Source organism: Halichoerus grypus, chromosome 1 (assembly GCF_964656455.1).
Source record: "Halichoerus grypus chromosome 1, mHalGry1.hap1.1, whole genome shotgun sequence".
Lineage (NCBI taxonomy): Eukaryota > Metazoa > Chordata > Mammalia > Carnivora > Phocidae > Halichoerus > Halichoerus grypus.
In genome coordinates, this window is record NC_135712.1 from 48,648,247 (window position 1) to 48,665,300 (window position 17,054).

Sequence of the window (17,054 nt, forward strand, 5' to 3'; positions counted from 1 at the left end):
TGTTGTTGGTATTTTTTTTTCTCTTTTATTTTTTACATCCACTTAATTTCAGATTTAATTTTTAGAAGGAAAGGAAGAAGTAGATATGATCCCCAAAAGTAGAAAGTTAATTCCAGTTTTTGTTTTGCTTGTTTTTTTGGAACAGACATAGCCGAGTTTAGTCGATGAAGCATACATTAAAAACTAGAAAAAGGGCTATAATTTGTATGGCATAATGCTAAACATGTTTTGAGGCTGACTGGGCAGGGCCTCCAGGAGTCTGTAGTTGTTTGTTTCTTAAGTTCTAATGACGCAGCTCATTGTTTCCTCTTATAGCAGTGATCACATTGGGTGTCTTGATTGTTTTCCACCATATCCTTTGCAGACAGATTTTCACCTGATAAAGCCTTGTGTCAGTGCTTGATCTTAGTCAAAAGAAAAAATGATAGCTTGAGTTTATTCAGCTTAAGTGGGGCCAAATGCTAAGTAGTAATGAATTAGGTAGGAAATTCTAGAAGAGGAGCCTGGGACTGCTTGGAGAGAAAAGTGACACCTTTAACCCTTAAAAAGAATGTAGGCCAATTATAGTATGATGTTACTTCTTCAGAATTGACAGTGTACCTCTTGAGAGCCAGGACTGTGACTTATCCATCTGAGCATTACTGGCTCATGGCGCTGAATAGGTGCTTAGAAGCGCTAATTGACTTGGGTTGCCAGAAGTTACTTGGTTTGTTCTCTGAAAGGCACTTGTAGGAACATTTAAGTATATGAGACAGGCCCTCTTTCCTTATGGGGCATATGTTAAGTGATGAATTGTAGAGACAGAGTTTTTTACGGGTAACAAAAGAGAAACAATCACTGATTCCTGGGACCGTTAGAAGATCTCAGAGGAGCTAGACTATGAAACACCACTTAGTCTTTGTTATTCTTGTGACGGAGAAAGACATTCTCTAAGACACTAATATGATTTTGCATCCATAGGGTGAAATCGAAAGTCAAAATAAACAGGGTTGCTCCTTTCTTTCATGTATTGCAAAAAGAAGTATTTGGTTACGTTTATGCATTCTTAAAAAAGCAGAAGTTATAGCCCTTCTCCTAGAAGAAATAATGTTTGTCTATTAGAAGAATAATGTGTAAATGCCAAGTTGATTTTTAGATATTCAGCAGTTGGTGTAAACAGGAAGATTTCTTGGCCTAATGGTTAGTGGTAAACAGTTATTTTGCTTCTGAGGTATATAGACATAGGTATCACTGATAGTTTAATAAATATGTTAGAATACAGGTCTGTTGAGGCCAGTGAAATAGGTATTTCCTTTACACTTGTACCTTTTCATTATACTTTTATTTGAAAAAATGTTCTTTTAAGCTGCTAAGTATAGAATGATCATAATATATGTACTTGGTTTGAACATTTTTATGAATTTGAGTTTTCCTTGTTTCAGATTTAGTGGAGTTTAACTTGGGTAGTCCCAAGAATGTGGGTCCTTTCCTTGCGGTGGACCAGAAGCACAACATCCTGCTCAAATATCGCTGCCATGGTCCACCCATCCGTTTTACAACCGTCTTTAGCAATGAGCTCCATTATGTGGCAAATGAGCTGAATGGCATCGTGGGCGGGAAGAACACCGTGGTTGCCATAGCTGTATGGTCTCATTTTAGCACCTTCCCCTTGGAAGTGTACATCCGGCGGCTCAGGAATATCCGTCGAGCAGTGGTCCAGCTCCTGGATCGAAGTCCTAAGACCGTGGTAGTCATCCGAACAGCCAATGCCCAAGAGCTGGGGCCTGAGGTGAGCCTTTTCAACAGTGACTGGTACAACTTTCAGCTGGACACCATCCTTCGGAAGATGTTCTCAGGGGTTGGAGTGTATCTCGTTGATGCCTGGGAGATGACCCTGGCTCATTATTTACCCCACAAGCTACATCCAGATGAAGTTATTGTGAAGAACCAACTGGACATGTTCTTGTCCTTTGTGTGCCCCTTGGAGACCTAGCCTGCCCTGGAGGGGACTGGAGGACTCGTATTACCTGCAGTACAGGAAGTTTATGGCTGGCCCCATGGAGAGATGGCTGCTATTGACATGTACACAATTTCAAAAGGAACTGGACTTTATATAAGACTTATAAGGAGCTTAGAAAATGCAGGATGCATTTATGTCTACCTACAGGATTTTTTCCAATCTTTACATAGCCATGGGAGAACCATTATTAACAACATCTACGCACTGTATTGCCCTTGTAACCAAAGATGCTAGTGAGTGTGTTTGAATTAGCCTCTCCTGAGAGGGCAGATTACTATGCTAAAAACTGTGAAAAGTGTTCTGACCTAAGTGGTTGGTAGTGGAGTGTTTGTAGCTTATCTGGTAAAGGAGATTGAGCTTATCTGTATGAATAGCACAGTTGGTCCATCTTCGGTGGGATGAGCTAATAAGGCTTCTGGTCAGTGGCTCCTGTAACACACTGGGGACTGCTGTGTCTCAGGAGTTTCTTTCAATGATCCATCTTTTCTGAATTGCTTGAATAGGGCAGTATCCTTGGTCAGAACTTTCTAGTGAGAATATTTACAATATCCTGCTTTTATCTAGAAAAGAAGCAAAAGGAAAATATGAAAGCAGTACACAAAATCTGTGTGTCGAATTGACACTTGCACTGGGGGATAGTTATTTCAGCTAAATTTTACATGATGAATACTTTAATCACTTTTGGAACTGGAAGGGGGAATCTATAAATGGAAATTTATTTTTGTGTTTTGAAGTTTGAGGGTTTTAAGAACTGAATTTTATGTAAAGAATGCTGTTGTTTATTATAAAGTTGTAGAAGTTACTTCCATCAATTTCAAGTGTTTCTTTTTTGGTTGTTATTTTGAATCACATACCAACATTAGAAATTAAAATCTAATTAGAATCTAAAGTTCGATAATTGAGATCTAGAACAGGTATTTATTGATTTGAATGTAAGGTATACACAATCTCTCATGCTTGGAAGTAAAAAGCTGCCATTCCTACTCGCTATCTTAAAATAATTGAATTACCGATTTTACTTGACTGTCTTTACCTTATTAATTTTAAATGAGTTTAGGTTAACTTGGGGCCGTTTAGTAAGTATAAGTACTCTTTTCTGAGCCACAATAGATTGCAATCTAGTTTTAGTTATCCCTAAATGGACACATGAAGAGACTGGGGAAGCTTTAGAGATGAAGACAGATGCTTAAAGCGTGAAAAAATTTGGAGTTTTAACTTAAAACGGAGAGTGTAAGATCTTCCTTTCTTAGCCTTGAGGGCTACCTTCAAATTTATAAAATATACATATGGGGAAAGAAGATTTTAAATTATTTTCTGAGTCTAAAGAGGACCAACAAGTAGATAAAAATATTAAGATAGTTTAATTTTAATGGTCTTTAAGCTTTAGAGTGTCTGAGAATCACCTGGAATACTTGAGAAAAATACAGACTTAGGGGTCATGCTTCATGCTTCTGGGAATTGTGGAATCAACCTTTGTTACAAGTGTCCAGTGATTCTGACGCAATGGTAGTATTCTACACTTTGAGAAATACCAACTAAGGGAAGAAGGAAGATAGAACTAAGGAAATGATATTGCTTGTCTATTATTTCAGGGGCTTAATCCCTAACATTTAATTCTGATCATGATCTAGTAGTGTAGGTGATATTAGGTACCTTTTGTAGATGAGGAACTCGAGTTTGGATTTGAACCAAGGTATATGAGAGTACATAGCCCTTTTCAACTATACCTTGTTGGACTTTTATAAAGAGAGATTCTCTTTTTCACAAAAGAACTTTTTAAGCATTTTCTCAAAGATTGCTGGAGGAGGCTGAGGCTTCATCTTCTCAGGAGAATTTCAGTTTCCACTGCCTCTCCAGGGCTTTGGAGTGATGCTTTTTTTTTTTTTTTTTTTTTAAGATTTTATTTATTTATTAGAACAAGTGGAAGGAGAGGCAGAAGGAGAAGCAGACTCCCCGCTGAGCAAGAAGCCTGATGCAAGACTTTGATTCCAGAACCCGTGGGATCATGACATGAGCTGAAGGCAGACGCTTAACCGATTGAGCCACCCAGACAGTCCTGGGTGGCTCCCTGAACAACCATCATTTTATTAAATACCAATTGACTGACATTTCCTGGCTTCAGGTATTAAGTTTCAGATTGATACATTGGGGTGTAACAAGAATATTTGGTAAGCCTTTACATATCCATATTACATGCCAGAGATGACTCTGTTTCTGAGCCCTATTAAAGGAAAAAGCAATTACTGAGAGAAGTACAGGGAAATTAACACCTGCACCCCCCCCCCCCAATTTGAGAGAGAGAGAGGAGAGAGAACGCGTGGAGGGAGGGGCAGAGGGGGAGGGAGAGGGGGAGAGAGAATCTCTCAAGCGGACTCCACACTGAGCTGGGAGCCCCACACAGGGCTGGATCTCTCACAACACTAAGATGAGGACCTGAGCCACCCAGGCACCCCTCATATTTTGCTTTAATAATAGTCTCCATTAAATGAGAGGAAGTCAGGAAGAAGGATCTTCTGTTAAAGTTTTAAGGACCTTCTGGTGTTTAGCTCTAGATGCCCATTCCTACTGGAGAATCAGACATTTCCAGTCTAATTATAAAGCTGGATTTTAACACCGCGGAGGGTGGGGGGTTGGGAAGCAGTACAGGGATTACAGTTGTAAGTGTCCCAAAAGGAAAAGGAGTCACAGTGAAACCAAATGTCATAGGCAAAATCCTTTCAGTGTTATGCAATAGTTCACACTCTCTGTTTAAATTCACCCCACTCTATCCCCTGCCCCTGCCCGCGTGAAAATAGCATGATCTTATTATAGAACCACTGCTTTATTTATGTCTCAGAGTACCCTTTGTCATTGAAGGCACATGATAGCGATACTACTTTTTGATTGCCATGGTTTGAAAAGCTGTGTTGTAGGAAGTATCAACTCCCCTCCCCCTTCTTGAAGACCTGCAGAAGAAAAGCTAAATAAAAGAGAAGGCAAGGGGCGCCTGGATGGCTCAGCCGTTAAGCTTCTTCTGCCTTTGGCTCAGGTCATGGTCTCGGGGTCCTGGGATCCAGCCCCGCATGGGGCTCCCTACTCGGTGGGAAGCCTACTTCTCCTTCTCCCACTCCCTCTGCTTGTACTCTCTCTCCCTGTCTCTCTCTCTCTCTGTCAAATAAATAAAGTCTGAAAAAAAAAAAAAAAAGAAGAAGAAGAGAAGGTGAATCAAATGAGGGAGAAACGCTAACGCCCGGTGTGGATTTATTGAGATTTTAAAAAGGCATCCCTAAGAAAAATGTTTTGTTTTTAGATTTGTTTCTGATTCCTCTGCGGGATTCCAGTCCAGGTCTTGGAGCCGGCCCTCGAGGGGAATGTCCGGGACTCGGGTTGGTACCTTTTTGGCTTGGGAATTTCCAGTATGCAGAAAAAAAATCCACAAACCTAGTCCTCGTTGCCCCCTCCCCGCCTCCTCCGCCCCTCCTCCGTGCCCACGCAATCCCTTTCGAGCGGCCGCTTGATTGTATTCTGTATTTTAGAAAATAGGTCCTTAGCTTCCCCCGCCCCCATGCTCTCCAGAGAGCTGAACAGAGAGCGGACGCTATAAAAGGGGACAGGGAGAGGGGCTGGCCTCTTCTTGCCACGAGGTCAGACGCCGAGTTTTAGAGAAAAAGGCTGCTTAACTGCTGCTGCTTATCATGTAACCTCAAAAGGAAACTGATCATCTTTCTCATGCTCTCACGTACTTGGGTTTATTATCGCTGATTACAGCTGGAAACAATTGATTTGCCTTTACGTATTTCTATGACTTGGCTCTTCAAACACAAAGGTATATTTTTATTATTTGATATTTAGTATGAAAAAGTATCTTAAATGCTAAGCTTCTCCCCCCATATTCAGATTCTTTTGAAATCACCTTCTGATATTTGGGTGATCATACTTGTTTGGGGGCAAAATATTGAGGGGCAGTTTTTTTGGGAAATAAACTGGGATATTAGCTTGGTAATAGCCATGAATCGCATCTGTTTGGTAATAGCTTGGTAATAGCCATGAATCGCATCTGTTTGCTTTGAAAGATCAGGAAGGACTAAGATGCTGATGGAGGAGGTGGATAGGATGCCTGATGGAAGTACCATAAATCTGATATAACAATTTATCTTTAGTCTGTGATGTAGAACTATGATACTCCAAGGCAGAAATCTCCCGGGTGTGAGTGTGGATTTAGAGGTATACTTTCTCACTCATTTAATGCCCTCATTAGTTCTTATGTTACCCCTGTAAAATTAAAGACAAGTATTACAAGACAATTTTATGAATGAGGGAACCCCTGAAATTTGATGACATGGCTGGACCCCCAGATTTATGACAATCTGTATAAAGTATTTGAAGGAATTCTGTGTGAATAAAAATACATTTCTAGGTAGGGTGGATTAGAGATTCCACAGGGATTAGTGGATTTGTAAACTGGCTGTCAAGGGGAGGGTGTGTCCCAAAGAGGATGACATTTATTATGTACATTTTAAGCACTTGGTGCTTATAAATTCCCCCACCTTAAATCTGCCATCTAAAGAAATATATTATCTGGGCAGGTGAAATATTTTTTTTTTTTTTTTTGCCTTAGATAGTAGGTTGTTTAGACAGTAAAAGGAGAGAAACATTTGCAAGGCTTATTCACTACCCTCAATAATCTCTGATAGAGGAGTGGATCAACCGAACAGATCATCTAAACATGAAGAGAATCCTGAAGTGTCTTTATTTGGTTTCAGGATACAGTGTATGATCTCCATTTTGCTTACGTTAAAGACACAGTTGGGCAGGGTACAGGTGAAGAGCCCCGGGGCCACAGAAGTGTCAGTCTGGGATGAGTAGCACAAGAAATCAGTGCACAGCATGTATAACGTTAGATGTTAGGACGCATCCTTTCCAGCCTGGAGGTGGTGACCATGGTCAGCATGATTTAGTTGCCCAGATGCAGACTCTTCCTTACTGAGGAAAGGATGCAAACCTTTCTCCTTTTACTTTGGCTGGAAGAAGTCCTGCTCTCAGAAAACCAAAGAAACCCTCTCAGAAGTTAAAGAGCCTGCTAATGAGGGAGTGAATTGTTCCTGAGAAAATCATTTCCCTTTGGCTTATAGCTGACTGATCTGGTGGCTTCTTGATTTCTCCCCCCCAGGTTAACAGGAAGATCAGGAGGCTGAACTTGGCCTGATGCTGAACGCCTGAGGGTGAGAAAGGCAGATAATTCTAACCAAGTGGGGTGTAAATGTTACTTGACCTTGGCTGATGTAGTCAAAATGGGCAGTGGGATGTTTTCTAAAATTTCTAAGATTCTTAGATCTCTTAAGTCAATTTTTGAAGTTGCCTCAGTTACTGTGAATTTTCCTTAGGCATTGTATGTGATTTCTTGTGAACTAAGATATTTTGGTGGTTTAGTATGCTTTTAACCAGTTTGAATTTCCACTGTTTTCTATGAGAGGAGAACACATGAGTACCTCTGAGGGGGGAATTCAGCTCTCTGCTGACTGGCAGTTTCAGAGTTATGTAATCTTTAACAGACTCCCAGAGAACACCATGCCCCCTCTGGTTTTGGTGAAACCGCTCATTAAAGCTAACATATGTGGTTTCTGATTAAAGCACTTCCTGTTCCTTTAATTTGGGACTGTGAGGTAAAACACTTTCCTTCCAAAGTTAGTAGATGAACATATTTTACTGCTCCTTTGGGGGAGTTAGCAGTAGAGAATTAACATATATTAAACACTTCTTTGGGGAGTTGACCAGCAAGATCTCATTTAGCCTTCATAGTAGCTTCCGAGGTAGACATAGTAAGGCTAATTTCATAGGTGAGGAAATTGAGGCTCAGAGGGATTGAGCAGTTGGTTCAAGATCCCCTAGGTGGTAAGTGGCAGAGGTTGGATTAGAATCTGAGGGGGTTGTCTCTGTAGCTAGTACCCTTGCCACCAGGCCACTGGGATATTAGCAGAGTGCTGTGGGGAGAGGTCAACCTCTTTCCAGGGCTCTGATTTCCCCAGGGTCCTTCCCTTTCTCTAGCTCACACCTGGCTACCCCTACTTCCTGTTCAGATTTAACTGATAAAGCTTTAACTGATAGCCACATAAGCCTTTATATTTTATGAAGACCACAGGAAAATCTTTCATACCTACAAGAGTAGAGCTATCTGGTGGAACTGATGAGAATGGTTGGGCTAGTGGATGTGAGGAGCCGTTTTTGGACACAACACTTGAGTTTAAAAAGAAAGGGAAATCCCACCCTTTGTTACCCTTGCTCCTCACAGGACGTTTCCTTCTGTGCTAGAGAGCTAAGGCTTGAAAGAGCATTGCTAATCAAAGCTCTGGTGACCGGCCCACTGCTACTGCTTCTGAAGAGGAACTGTGGGCACCTCACAAACCCATTCACCTGCTCTCAACCATCCCTGCTAATGCAGAGCTAGTTAAGTACCTGCATTACCTTGTTTCAGATGTAGCCCCCAGGATAGAAATCTGCATGTTTTGTATCTGTTGATTCTTTAACAATTTCATATGATCTTTTTCTAGTTTGCATTTCCTATAGGCTCTGTAGTATGAGTGGAGTAATTAATCTACTTGGTTAGAAAATAAAATGCTCTGATGAGTTAAGGAAGAATTTTGATAGCTGTCTTTTAAAGCAGTTCTTCTCAAACTTTAATATGCATGAGAATTATCTGGAGATCTTGTTGAACTACAGATTCTGTGTTAGTAGGGCTAAGGCGGAGCTTATCAGTCTGCATATTTAATAAGTTCCCATGTGATAATAGGCTGGCCCAAGGTCCACACTTTGAGTAGCAAAATTTTAAGGCTCCTTAAATTCTGGTTCACAAGAACAATTATGGAGCTTTTCTTTAAGATCTGTATATGTCATTGTACCATGTAGAAAAGTAAATTCTGCCATGATTATGTTAAACAGCAGTGGTATTGCTATATTATTTACATGATACCAAATATCTGAATTAAACTTTTCAAAATTTTGTCAGTCACCTGAATGTTGTATCAATACAATCTCAACTTCCAGATGTTTGAAGACACTAAGAAAAACTTTCTCACTTTTTGTTCAGAAGTTTAGTAGTGTGCAGAAACTTAATATTGGCGTAAGACTTTTCAACACATTTTAGCATCAGTTAGTATGTGTGCATCCCTAGTCCTGTGATTATTTCAGTCAAATTTGCTATTTGTCATGGCACACCCATTTTTTAGAGTGGCTAATATAGTAAATCATGCCTTCTCCAAGAGGGCAAAATTGGTTCTTGGGGGAGGGAAATATCTTAGACATTACAGTGGTTTGTGGCCTTGTAAAGGACCGTAATAGTACATAAACAGATATAGAGTTTATCTGTGGTTTTAAACTTTCATCAGGGGACAATTAGGGAAGAAATGTCTGAAAAGTCTCCTTATGCAGTGTGATAATCAGAACAAGGTTGGACACACAACTGTAAATGCTCTACATATACTTATTCAGTTGAGGTCACAGAGATTTTTTTCCTGGCTTGTTCTCTCTTTGTGTTTCGCTTTTGTCTGCATCATTGCCAGTTTTTTGAAGTATCTGCTTCCAGAAGAGGGATGATTTCTGATGTTTTTTTCCTCCCCATATTTCTTGATTTCAGGAATATTTTCTTCTATTATATCCTTAAATATTTTTAATATTTTAAGAAATTGTGATAAAATATATGTGACATAAAATTTACCATCTTAACTATTTTTGAGTGTATAGAACGGGGGCATTAAGTACATTCACATTGTGGTGCAGCATCACTACTATTCATCTTCAGAAATTTTTCATCTTCTCAAACTGAAAATCCACATCTACTGAACAATAACTCCCGGCTCCCCTGTCCCCCAGCCCTTGGCAACCACCATTCTACTTTCTGTCTCTATGAAGTTGACAGTTCTAGGTGCTTCATGTAGGTGGAATAATACAGTATACAGTATTTATCTTTTTGTGACTGGCTTATTTCACTTAGCATAATGTCTTCAAAGTTCATCCATGTTATAGCATGTGTCAAAAATTCCTTCTTTTATAAGGCTGAATAATATTCCATTGTATGTATATACTCCATTTTGTTTATCCATTCATCCCTCAATGGCCAGTTGGCTTGCTTTTACCTTTTGGCTCCTACGAATAATGTTGCTGTGAACATGGGTGTATAAGAATCTGTTTGAGTTCCTGCTTTCAGTTCTTTTGGGTGACGCCTAGAAGTGGAATTGCTAGATCATACAGTAATTCTATGTTTAATATTTTGAGGAACTGCTATACTGTTTTCTATAGCACCATGATGGTTGCTTTTTAACTCATTTTGTGCAGTGTTTGGTGGAGGGCAGTGAAAAAAAGTTTGTACCATGAATATATGACAGAAAATGATAGGAAATTCAGAATAAATCATCTGCAGAATGATTCAGCACCACAACTCTTAAAACGAATCAGCCTCACCCTTACCTGTCCACATATTACAAGGTACACACTTATAAACAAATGCACAGCTGGGAATAACTCCTATGAGAATCACTGAGGTAATGCACTTAGATTCCATATGGGTCAGATCCTTTTGCAAATGTGCGCCCCTTGCTATGGATTCCTATATTTAAAAGAAACCTAAGAGGCTTGTGGGAGGTTCAAGGATCAGAGCTACAGAGGTGATCCACAGATGTGAATGAAGATGAACTGAACTGAAAACACCTTGAGGATGGGAATTGTGTGACTTCAGTTTTCACTCTCCTCTTCCTCTCGTCCACCTCCTCCTCTCCCTCTGCAGAGTAAGCACATGGTCACTCCATGAGTTTTGGTTGAACACAGAATGGGGAAAAAAATCCAAATAACCCAGAGTGGAAAAAAATGAATTTTTAATTATTTTTGAATCTGTGAAAACCTATTTTGAAGACTGTAAGAAGTTTCTATTTCATACCTTTGCAAAGGGTAAAGGAGGGGGGTTTAATTAGGGAAGACAAGGGTTGGAGGAAACCAAAAATGATCACTGGGCAAGACTGCTGAATTTATACTTGGCATCTCTAGTAACATGATAGATGAACTGGAACTATCTGAAGGTGGCAGACACTGATATATCACAGAGCTTCCCAGTCTCGCTGCTCTGTGCTAACGCTTCGTATCTTTTAAACAGGCAATGAAAACAGTTTTGTTTATCTGTGGCGTTGAACACCATCCAGCATTAAGATAAGAAAGGGTTCTTAGACACAACACTAATGTCAAAATCTAGGGATGGTGCCAGATTGCAGCCAGAACAAAGTGCTTGTAGCAAATAGGAAGGGAAATGTATGGTGATAATAATATTGAAGGACATGCTCCCCCCATCTCATACCTCACGTATGTTTGTCAGTTATCCAGATTTCATCTCCTTTGTTCATTTTGGGAGGCCTCTTTTAAAACGCAAATAGCCTTTGGGAAAGATTTCTGTTTATGTCTCTGTGAATTAATTTTGAAATGGCTTCTTGAAGTTTTACTGGAAGGGAAGGGCATGGAGACTGCCCTGATCAGACTGCAGAGACGGGGTGAGAGGCCGTGGTAGCTGCACACGGAGTGGAATGTAGAGGTTAAAATCAAACTCGATGCCTCCCGTGCTCTCCTTCCCCTGGCTTCCATGTCTCTGTTCATGGTGCTACCACTCTAGCAGTCTTTCAGGAGTTGGAGTTACTTCTGGCTCTCTCCTATCTTTCTGTGTTCAGTCTGTTGCCAGTCCCATAGAGTATATGTCTGAAATATTTCTAAACAATTCCCCACTTTCTATTCCCATAGGCACCACTCTCATTCCATCCTTTAGGACCAGTCACTACTGTAGACTGTCATGATCACCTACATTCAGCTGCTGCTTCGTCCTTCCTAAGCATGGCTTTGGTCATGCTTTTCCCAGTTCAAAAATCCTGAATGGTTCCCCGTGGGTTATGACATGAACTCCAACATTTTCAGTGGCATCAAGACTCTATAGTCAAGTCCAAACTTGACTCCATGATTCCCTTCTATATTCTCTTCAAGTTTGGCTGGTGGTCCAAAGAGGCCAGAATGCTTAACAAGCAAGTATTAATGGAGCTTTGAAAAATGGATAATAATTATAACTATCATCATTGAATGTATACTGTGTGCTGGGAGTGGTGCTATGCATATCATGTACACTACCTCATTTAACATACATGCTAACTGAATGCAGTTAATGTTTCCATTTTATGGTTGAGAAAACAGAGTCTTAGAGAAATTAATTAAAGCTACATGATTGTTAAGTGAATGGAGCTGGGATTTGAACCCAGGTTTGTCTGACTTCAAAACCCTATGCTTTTGAGCAACGGATGAAGATTTTCAGGCAGTAATTCTAGCTTGGATAAAAGTTAGGGACAAGAGGGGCACCTGGGTGGCTCAGTCAGTTAATTATCCAACTCTTGATTTCAGATCAGGTCGTGATCTCAGGGTTGTGAGATCGAGCCCTGTGTTGGGCTCCCCACCGTGTGTGGAGCCTGCTTAAGATTCTCTCTCTCCCTCTGCCCCTCCCCCCCCAAATAGTTAGGGACAAGAATTAGTGTGCTGTTTTCCAGGATCACTCATAAGGACTGCATGTTGAGTAGTACATGGAAGTATGATGGGATAGTGCATTAGTTTGCCAGGGCTGCCGTGGCACCACACCACCGACACGTATAAACTGGGACATTAGTATCTAAATCAAACGGCTGAAATCACACAAGATAATGTACAATATATGCGAAGTATTAGACACATCCTAGACACTTAATAGGTTTTAGTTCCTTTCCCGCTCCCCCCATAATTATTGTAACCACTGAGTAAATCTCCACCTAGTTGTGTGTATATGGTTGGGAGGGAAAGATTGCATATTGGACAAAAACCTGTCTAGTTATAACTTGTGTCTCTATAGCATTTTCCCTCCAGAGCACTTTCACATTTATGCAGACTGGTTAGGAAGGAGCCCAGTGTATTAAAAAAAAAAAAAAAATTGTATGGGGCACCTGTCTGGCTCAGTTGGGAGGGCAGGAGACTTGATCTCAGGGTTGTGAGTTTGAGCCCTATGTTGGGTGTAGAGATTACTTAAAAATAAATAAACTTAAAAAATCATAATGGTAGAATTTGTAAATCAGAAAACGATTTAAACAATTACTAAAGATGCACTAAATTGGCCATGAAGTTTAGTAAACAGGTTCTCCTTTTAACATCTTTCCATGTTTCTCTAACAAGCATGCTCAAATTTCATCTCTTAACTTCATTCTGGATTTTACAGACTTGTCCTGTTGCCCTGCAGAGTACCCACTTCCCATCAGCCTATATTTTCCTTTACAGTTTAAAAGTTCCATTAAATTCTAGCAAACAGGGTCTGGGGGAACCAAAAAAAAAAAAAAAAGAAAGAAAGAAAAGAAAAACAAACAAACAATCCTGCAATAAAGAGTAGAGGATAAATAAAAACCAGTCATCTTTTAGTTTCATGTGTTCTGTTCACTTTAACTCTCAGAATGCCTGACCAGTGATTCTCAACCCTTTACTTCCCCCGGCACACCTGAGAGATGTGGCACGCTCCCATCAGTAAGGTGCTCTCTGGCCACTACTATCTTCAAACTGGGGTCGTGTGGTTCTTGAAAACATTTCCTCGGTGTTTCTGAATAGTCCTGTAAGGAGGAGTTCCCTGTCTGTTTGAGAACTATTGCTTTAAATTGCTTTACCCCATAATTCTAGTGCCATTTGTACCGCTCATACTCTCTGAAAAAGAGAGGCTAGATTAAACAACAGTCTTCACCTGTATGAAATACAAACAATTCAGAGTTTTCTTTCATTATGATTCCTTAGAGAAAAGAAGGAGGGCGGACTTGGTTTAAATGCCTATACTACCTATAGCTGTACTTCATGAGACATCATAGCACAACCAGCAGGCCTCCTGGACAAAATTATAAAGAAAGTGATAAGCGTATGTTTGTATGGACTGTTGGCACCCACACAGGTACAAGGATATAGGTATCTTTAAGTACAGGTATGGTGAGTAAAAGGAAAAGAGACCTGATAGAAACCAACGACACCACAAATAACCTGCCATGAAAATTAAAAAAGAAAAAAAAAAAGGTACAGACAGATTATCTGATAAGAGCAACCAGATGGCTGAAATGCCTGGATTTTTAAAGAAAGTCACATTTACTTTCTCAAAAATAAGTACTGTTGCAGAGAAGGGATTAGGTGCTCTTGATTTGGGGAAAGCACAACTTAAGGAAAAACACAAACAGAAGCAAAAATAAGTTTTTAGGTTGTATATTTCAAGATTCTCAAGTATATGTGTCTATGTGTTCATTTATCCAAAGGTATTTGTTAAAGAACAAAATTTTATTTTAAGAAAGGATAAAAAGACAATAGTCAGCAATCTATTATCAAATTAAATTCTATTGATCATAAAAATTAATCTTTTTATATGTTAACTCAGTAAATATTTACTGAGCACCTACAATGTTCTGGACCTTCTTCCAGAGTACTGAACAAAGACAGTCTATGCCCTCATGGAGCTTACATTCTCCTGGGAAAAGACAGACAACAACCAAATAGCTATATAAATATAATGCCAGGTGGTAATACTGTGCTATGAAGACAAACAAAGCAAAGCAAAGGGAGAGAGCCAGAGGTGCTACTTTAGCTAGAGAGGTCTTGGAAAACTATCTCCCAAACCCTAGGTGACAGCAAAGCCATTTGAGAACTGAGAGTTTTTGTCTCCTATGTTTTTTAAACTCTAAGCAAGCTTCCCCACTCCCATAGATTCAACTCTGACCTGTATAAAGAGTCCAGATTCCTTTTTTTTATATAAAGATTTTATTTGACTGGGAGAGAGAGAGAGCAAGAGAACACAAGCAGGGGGAGCAGTGGAGGGAGAGGGAGAAGCAGACTCCCTGCTGAGCAGGGAGCCCTACGCGGGGCTCGATCCCAGGACTCTGGGATCATGACCTGAGCCGAAGGCAGACGCTTAACTTGTCTGAGCCACCCAGGTGCCCCAGAGTCCAGATCCCTATCTCCAGCTCTGACCTTTTCTCTGAGTTCTAATTCCATGTTGCCAAGTGTATAATCAAGAGGTCTAAAACCAATCTTGCCATGTTCTCCCTTTGCTCCTCCACCCCCACTAAAAGATTATCTTCATTTTTTTTTCTAGAAATCTCTAGAGGACTTAAAGATTTGACTTTTTTTTTTTTAAAGATTTTATTTATTTATTTGACAGAGAGAGACACAGCGAGAGAGGGAACACAAGCAGGGGGAGTGGGAGAGGGAGAAGCAGGCTTCCCGCCGAGCAGGGAGCCCGATGTGGGACTCGATCCCAGGACCCTGGGATCATGACCTGAGCCGAAGGCAGACGCTTAACGACTGAGCCACCCAGGCGCCCCTAAAGATTTGACTCTTTCAGCACCTTTATTCCACTGTAGAAAAGACCTAATAGTTCCTTGTCCAAAATGCTTCCATCTACCCCACGGGTCCTCAATCTCATTACTGTCACATTTAAGAGCAGCTGGAGGGGTGCCTGGGTGGCACAGTCAATTAAGTGTCTGACTCTTGGTTTTGGCTCATTAGCTCAGGTTGTGATCATAGGGTCGTGAGATTGAGCCCCGCGTCCGGCTCCATGCTCAGCATGGAGTCTGCTTGAGATTCTCTCTTTCTCTCCCTCTGCCCCTCCAGCTTATGCGCTCTCTCTCAAATAAATAAATCTAAAAAAAAAAAACAACAAAACACCTGGAAGTTTGTTTAGGAAAGCCATGACATCCATGTTTTTCCCTGCTCGACCACAACTGGACCCCATGACCTCCCATATCATAACTAAAGTCCTATGCCTGGTTTTCAGAACCTCTAAAATCCAGCTACATCAAACCTATTTGTTATGGACTGAATTGTGGGCCCCCCGCAAATTCATATGTTGAAACCCTAATCCCTAGTACCTTAGAATGTGACTGTATTTGGATACAGGGCTTTTAAAGAGGTAATTAAGTTAAAATGAGACCCTTAGGATGTACTCTCATCCAATCTGACTGGTGTCCCTATTAGAAGAGGAAGAGACACCACAGATGACTGTCTATAGAAAAAGCTATACGGTGAGGGCACCTGGGTGGCTCAGTTGGTTAAGCATCTTCCTTCGGCTCAGGTCATGATCTCAGGGTCCTGGGATCAAGCCCCATATCGGGCTCCCTGCTCAGCAGAGAGTCTGCTTCTCCCTCTCCCTCTGCTACTTCCCCTGCTTGTGCTCTCTCTGTCAGATAAATAAATAAAATCTTAAAAAAAAGAAAGAAAAGACGATACATGGATCTGGTGAGAAAGGCTTCAGGAGAAACCAACCCTGCTGGCACTTTAATCTTCTGGACTTCTGGACTTCCAGCCTCCAGAACTGTGAGAAAATAAATCTTCGTTGTTTAAGCCACCCAGTCAGTAAACTGAGGCTCAGAGATTAAGGGACAAGATTGCACAGCTGGTAAGTGCTAGAGCTGAGTCTGCAGGTTTCAAAGCCATGACACTATAACACCTCTAAGCACTGTTGCTTAAAGTGGGGGTTGGCAAACTTTTTCAGAAGACTGTTGTTTAATCTAGCCTCTCTATTTCAGAGAGTATGAGCGGGATATTGGGCAAACTAATTTGCCCAATAGTAAATATTTTAGATTTTGTGGACTAAGAGACAAAAGGCAAGATATTATGTAGGCACTTATATAACTATTTAAAGTGCAACTACTTAAAAATGCACCATTCAATTAAATGGGTACTAAGTAACAGGTGGTTGGCTACTTACAAGGGATATATGGGCTGGGGGCTTAAGGTGGAGTAGAGGAGACAGACTCCTAGATGGGTAATTTCAACACAGCTTGAGAGCTATGATGAAGGTCTTTGTGGGAACACAGAAAAGGGGCCATTAAGCCAGACTGAGGGTGAGAGTGAGGGTGGGGAGGAGGAGGGTCAGGGAAGGCTCCAGGGGTGGTGGATGGGAGGTGAGGAAGGGGAGAACATTTCACATACAGCGAAAAGCAGAAGTGAAGTCTCAGAGCTGTGGGAAACTCTGTTCAGTTTGGTATTACTGCAGCTAATGAGGAAGGTGAAGCTTGTG

The 17,054-nt window shown here is 40.7% G+C and overlaps 1 protein-coding gene across 9 annotated transcripts in view; it reads left to right on the plus strand.

The window, feature by feature from the left end:
- The window catches only part of NXPE3 (neurexophilin and PC-esterase domain family member 3), a 47,815-nt gene extending 45,004 nt beyond the window's left edge, over positions 1-2,811 (plus strand). For all 9 annotated transcript variants that reach the window (XM_036114272.2, XM_036114275.2, XM_036114276.2 and 6 more), the window contains one exon: positions 1,422-2,811. In XM_036114272.2, coding sequence (XP_035970165.1) covers positions 1,422-1,972 — 551 coding nt within the window. In that variant the 3' untranslated portion in view covers positions 1,973-2,811. The remainder of the gene's footprint in view (positions 1-1,421) is intronic.
- Positions 2,812-17,054: the final 14,243 nt, after the last annotated feature.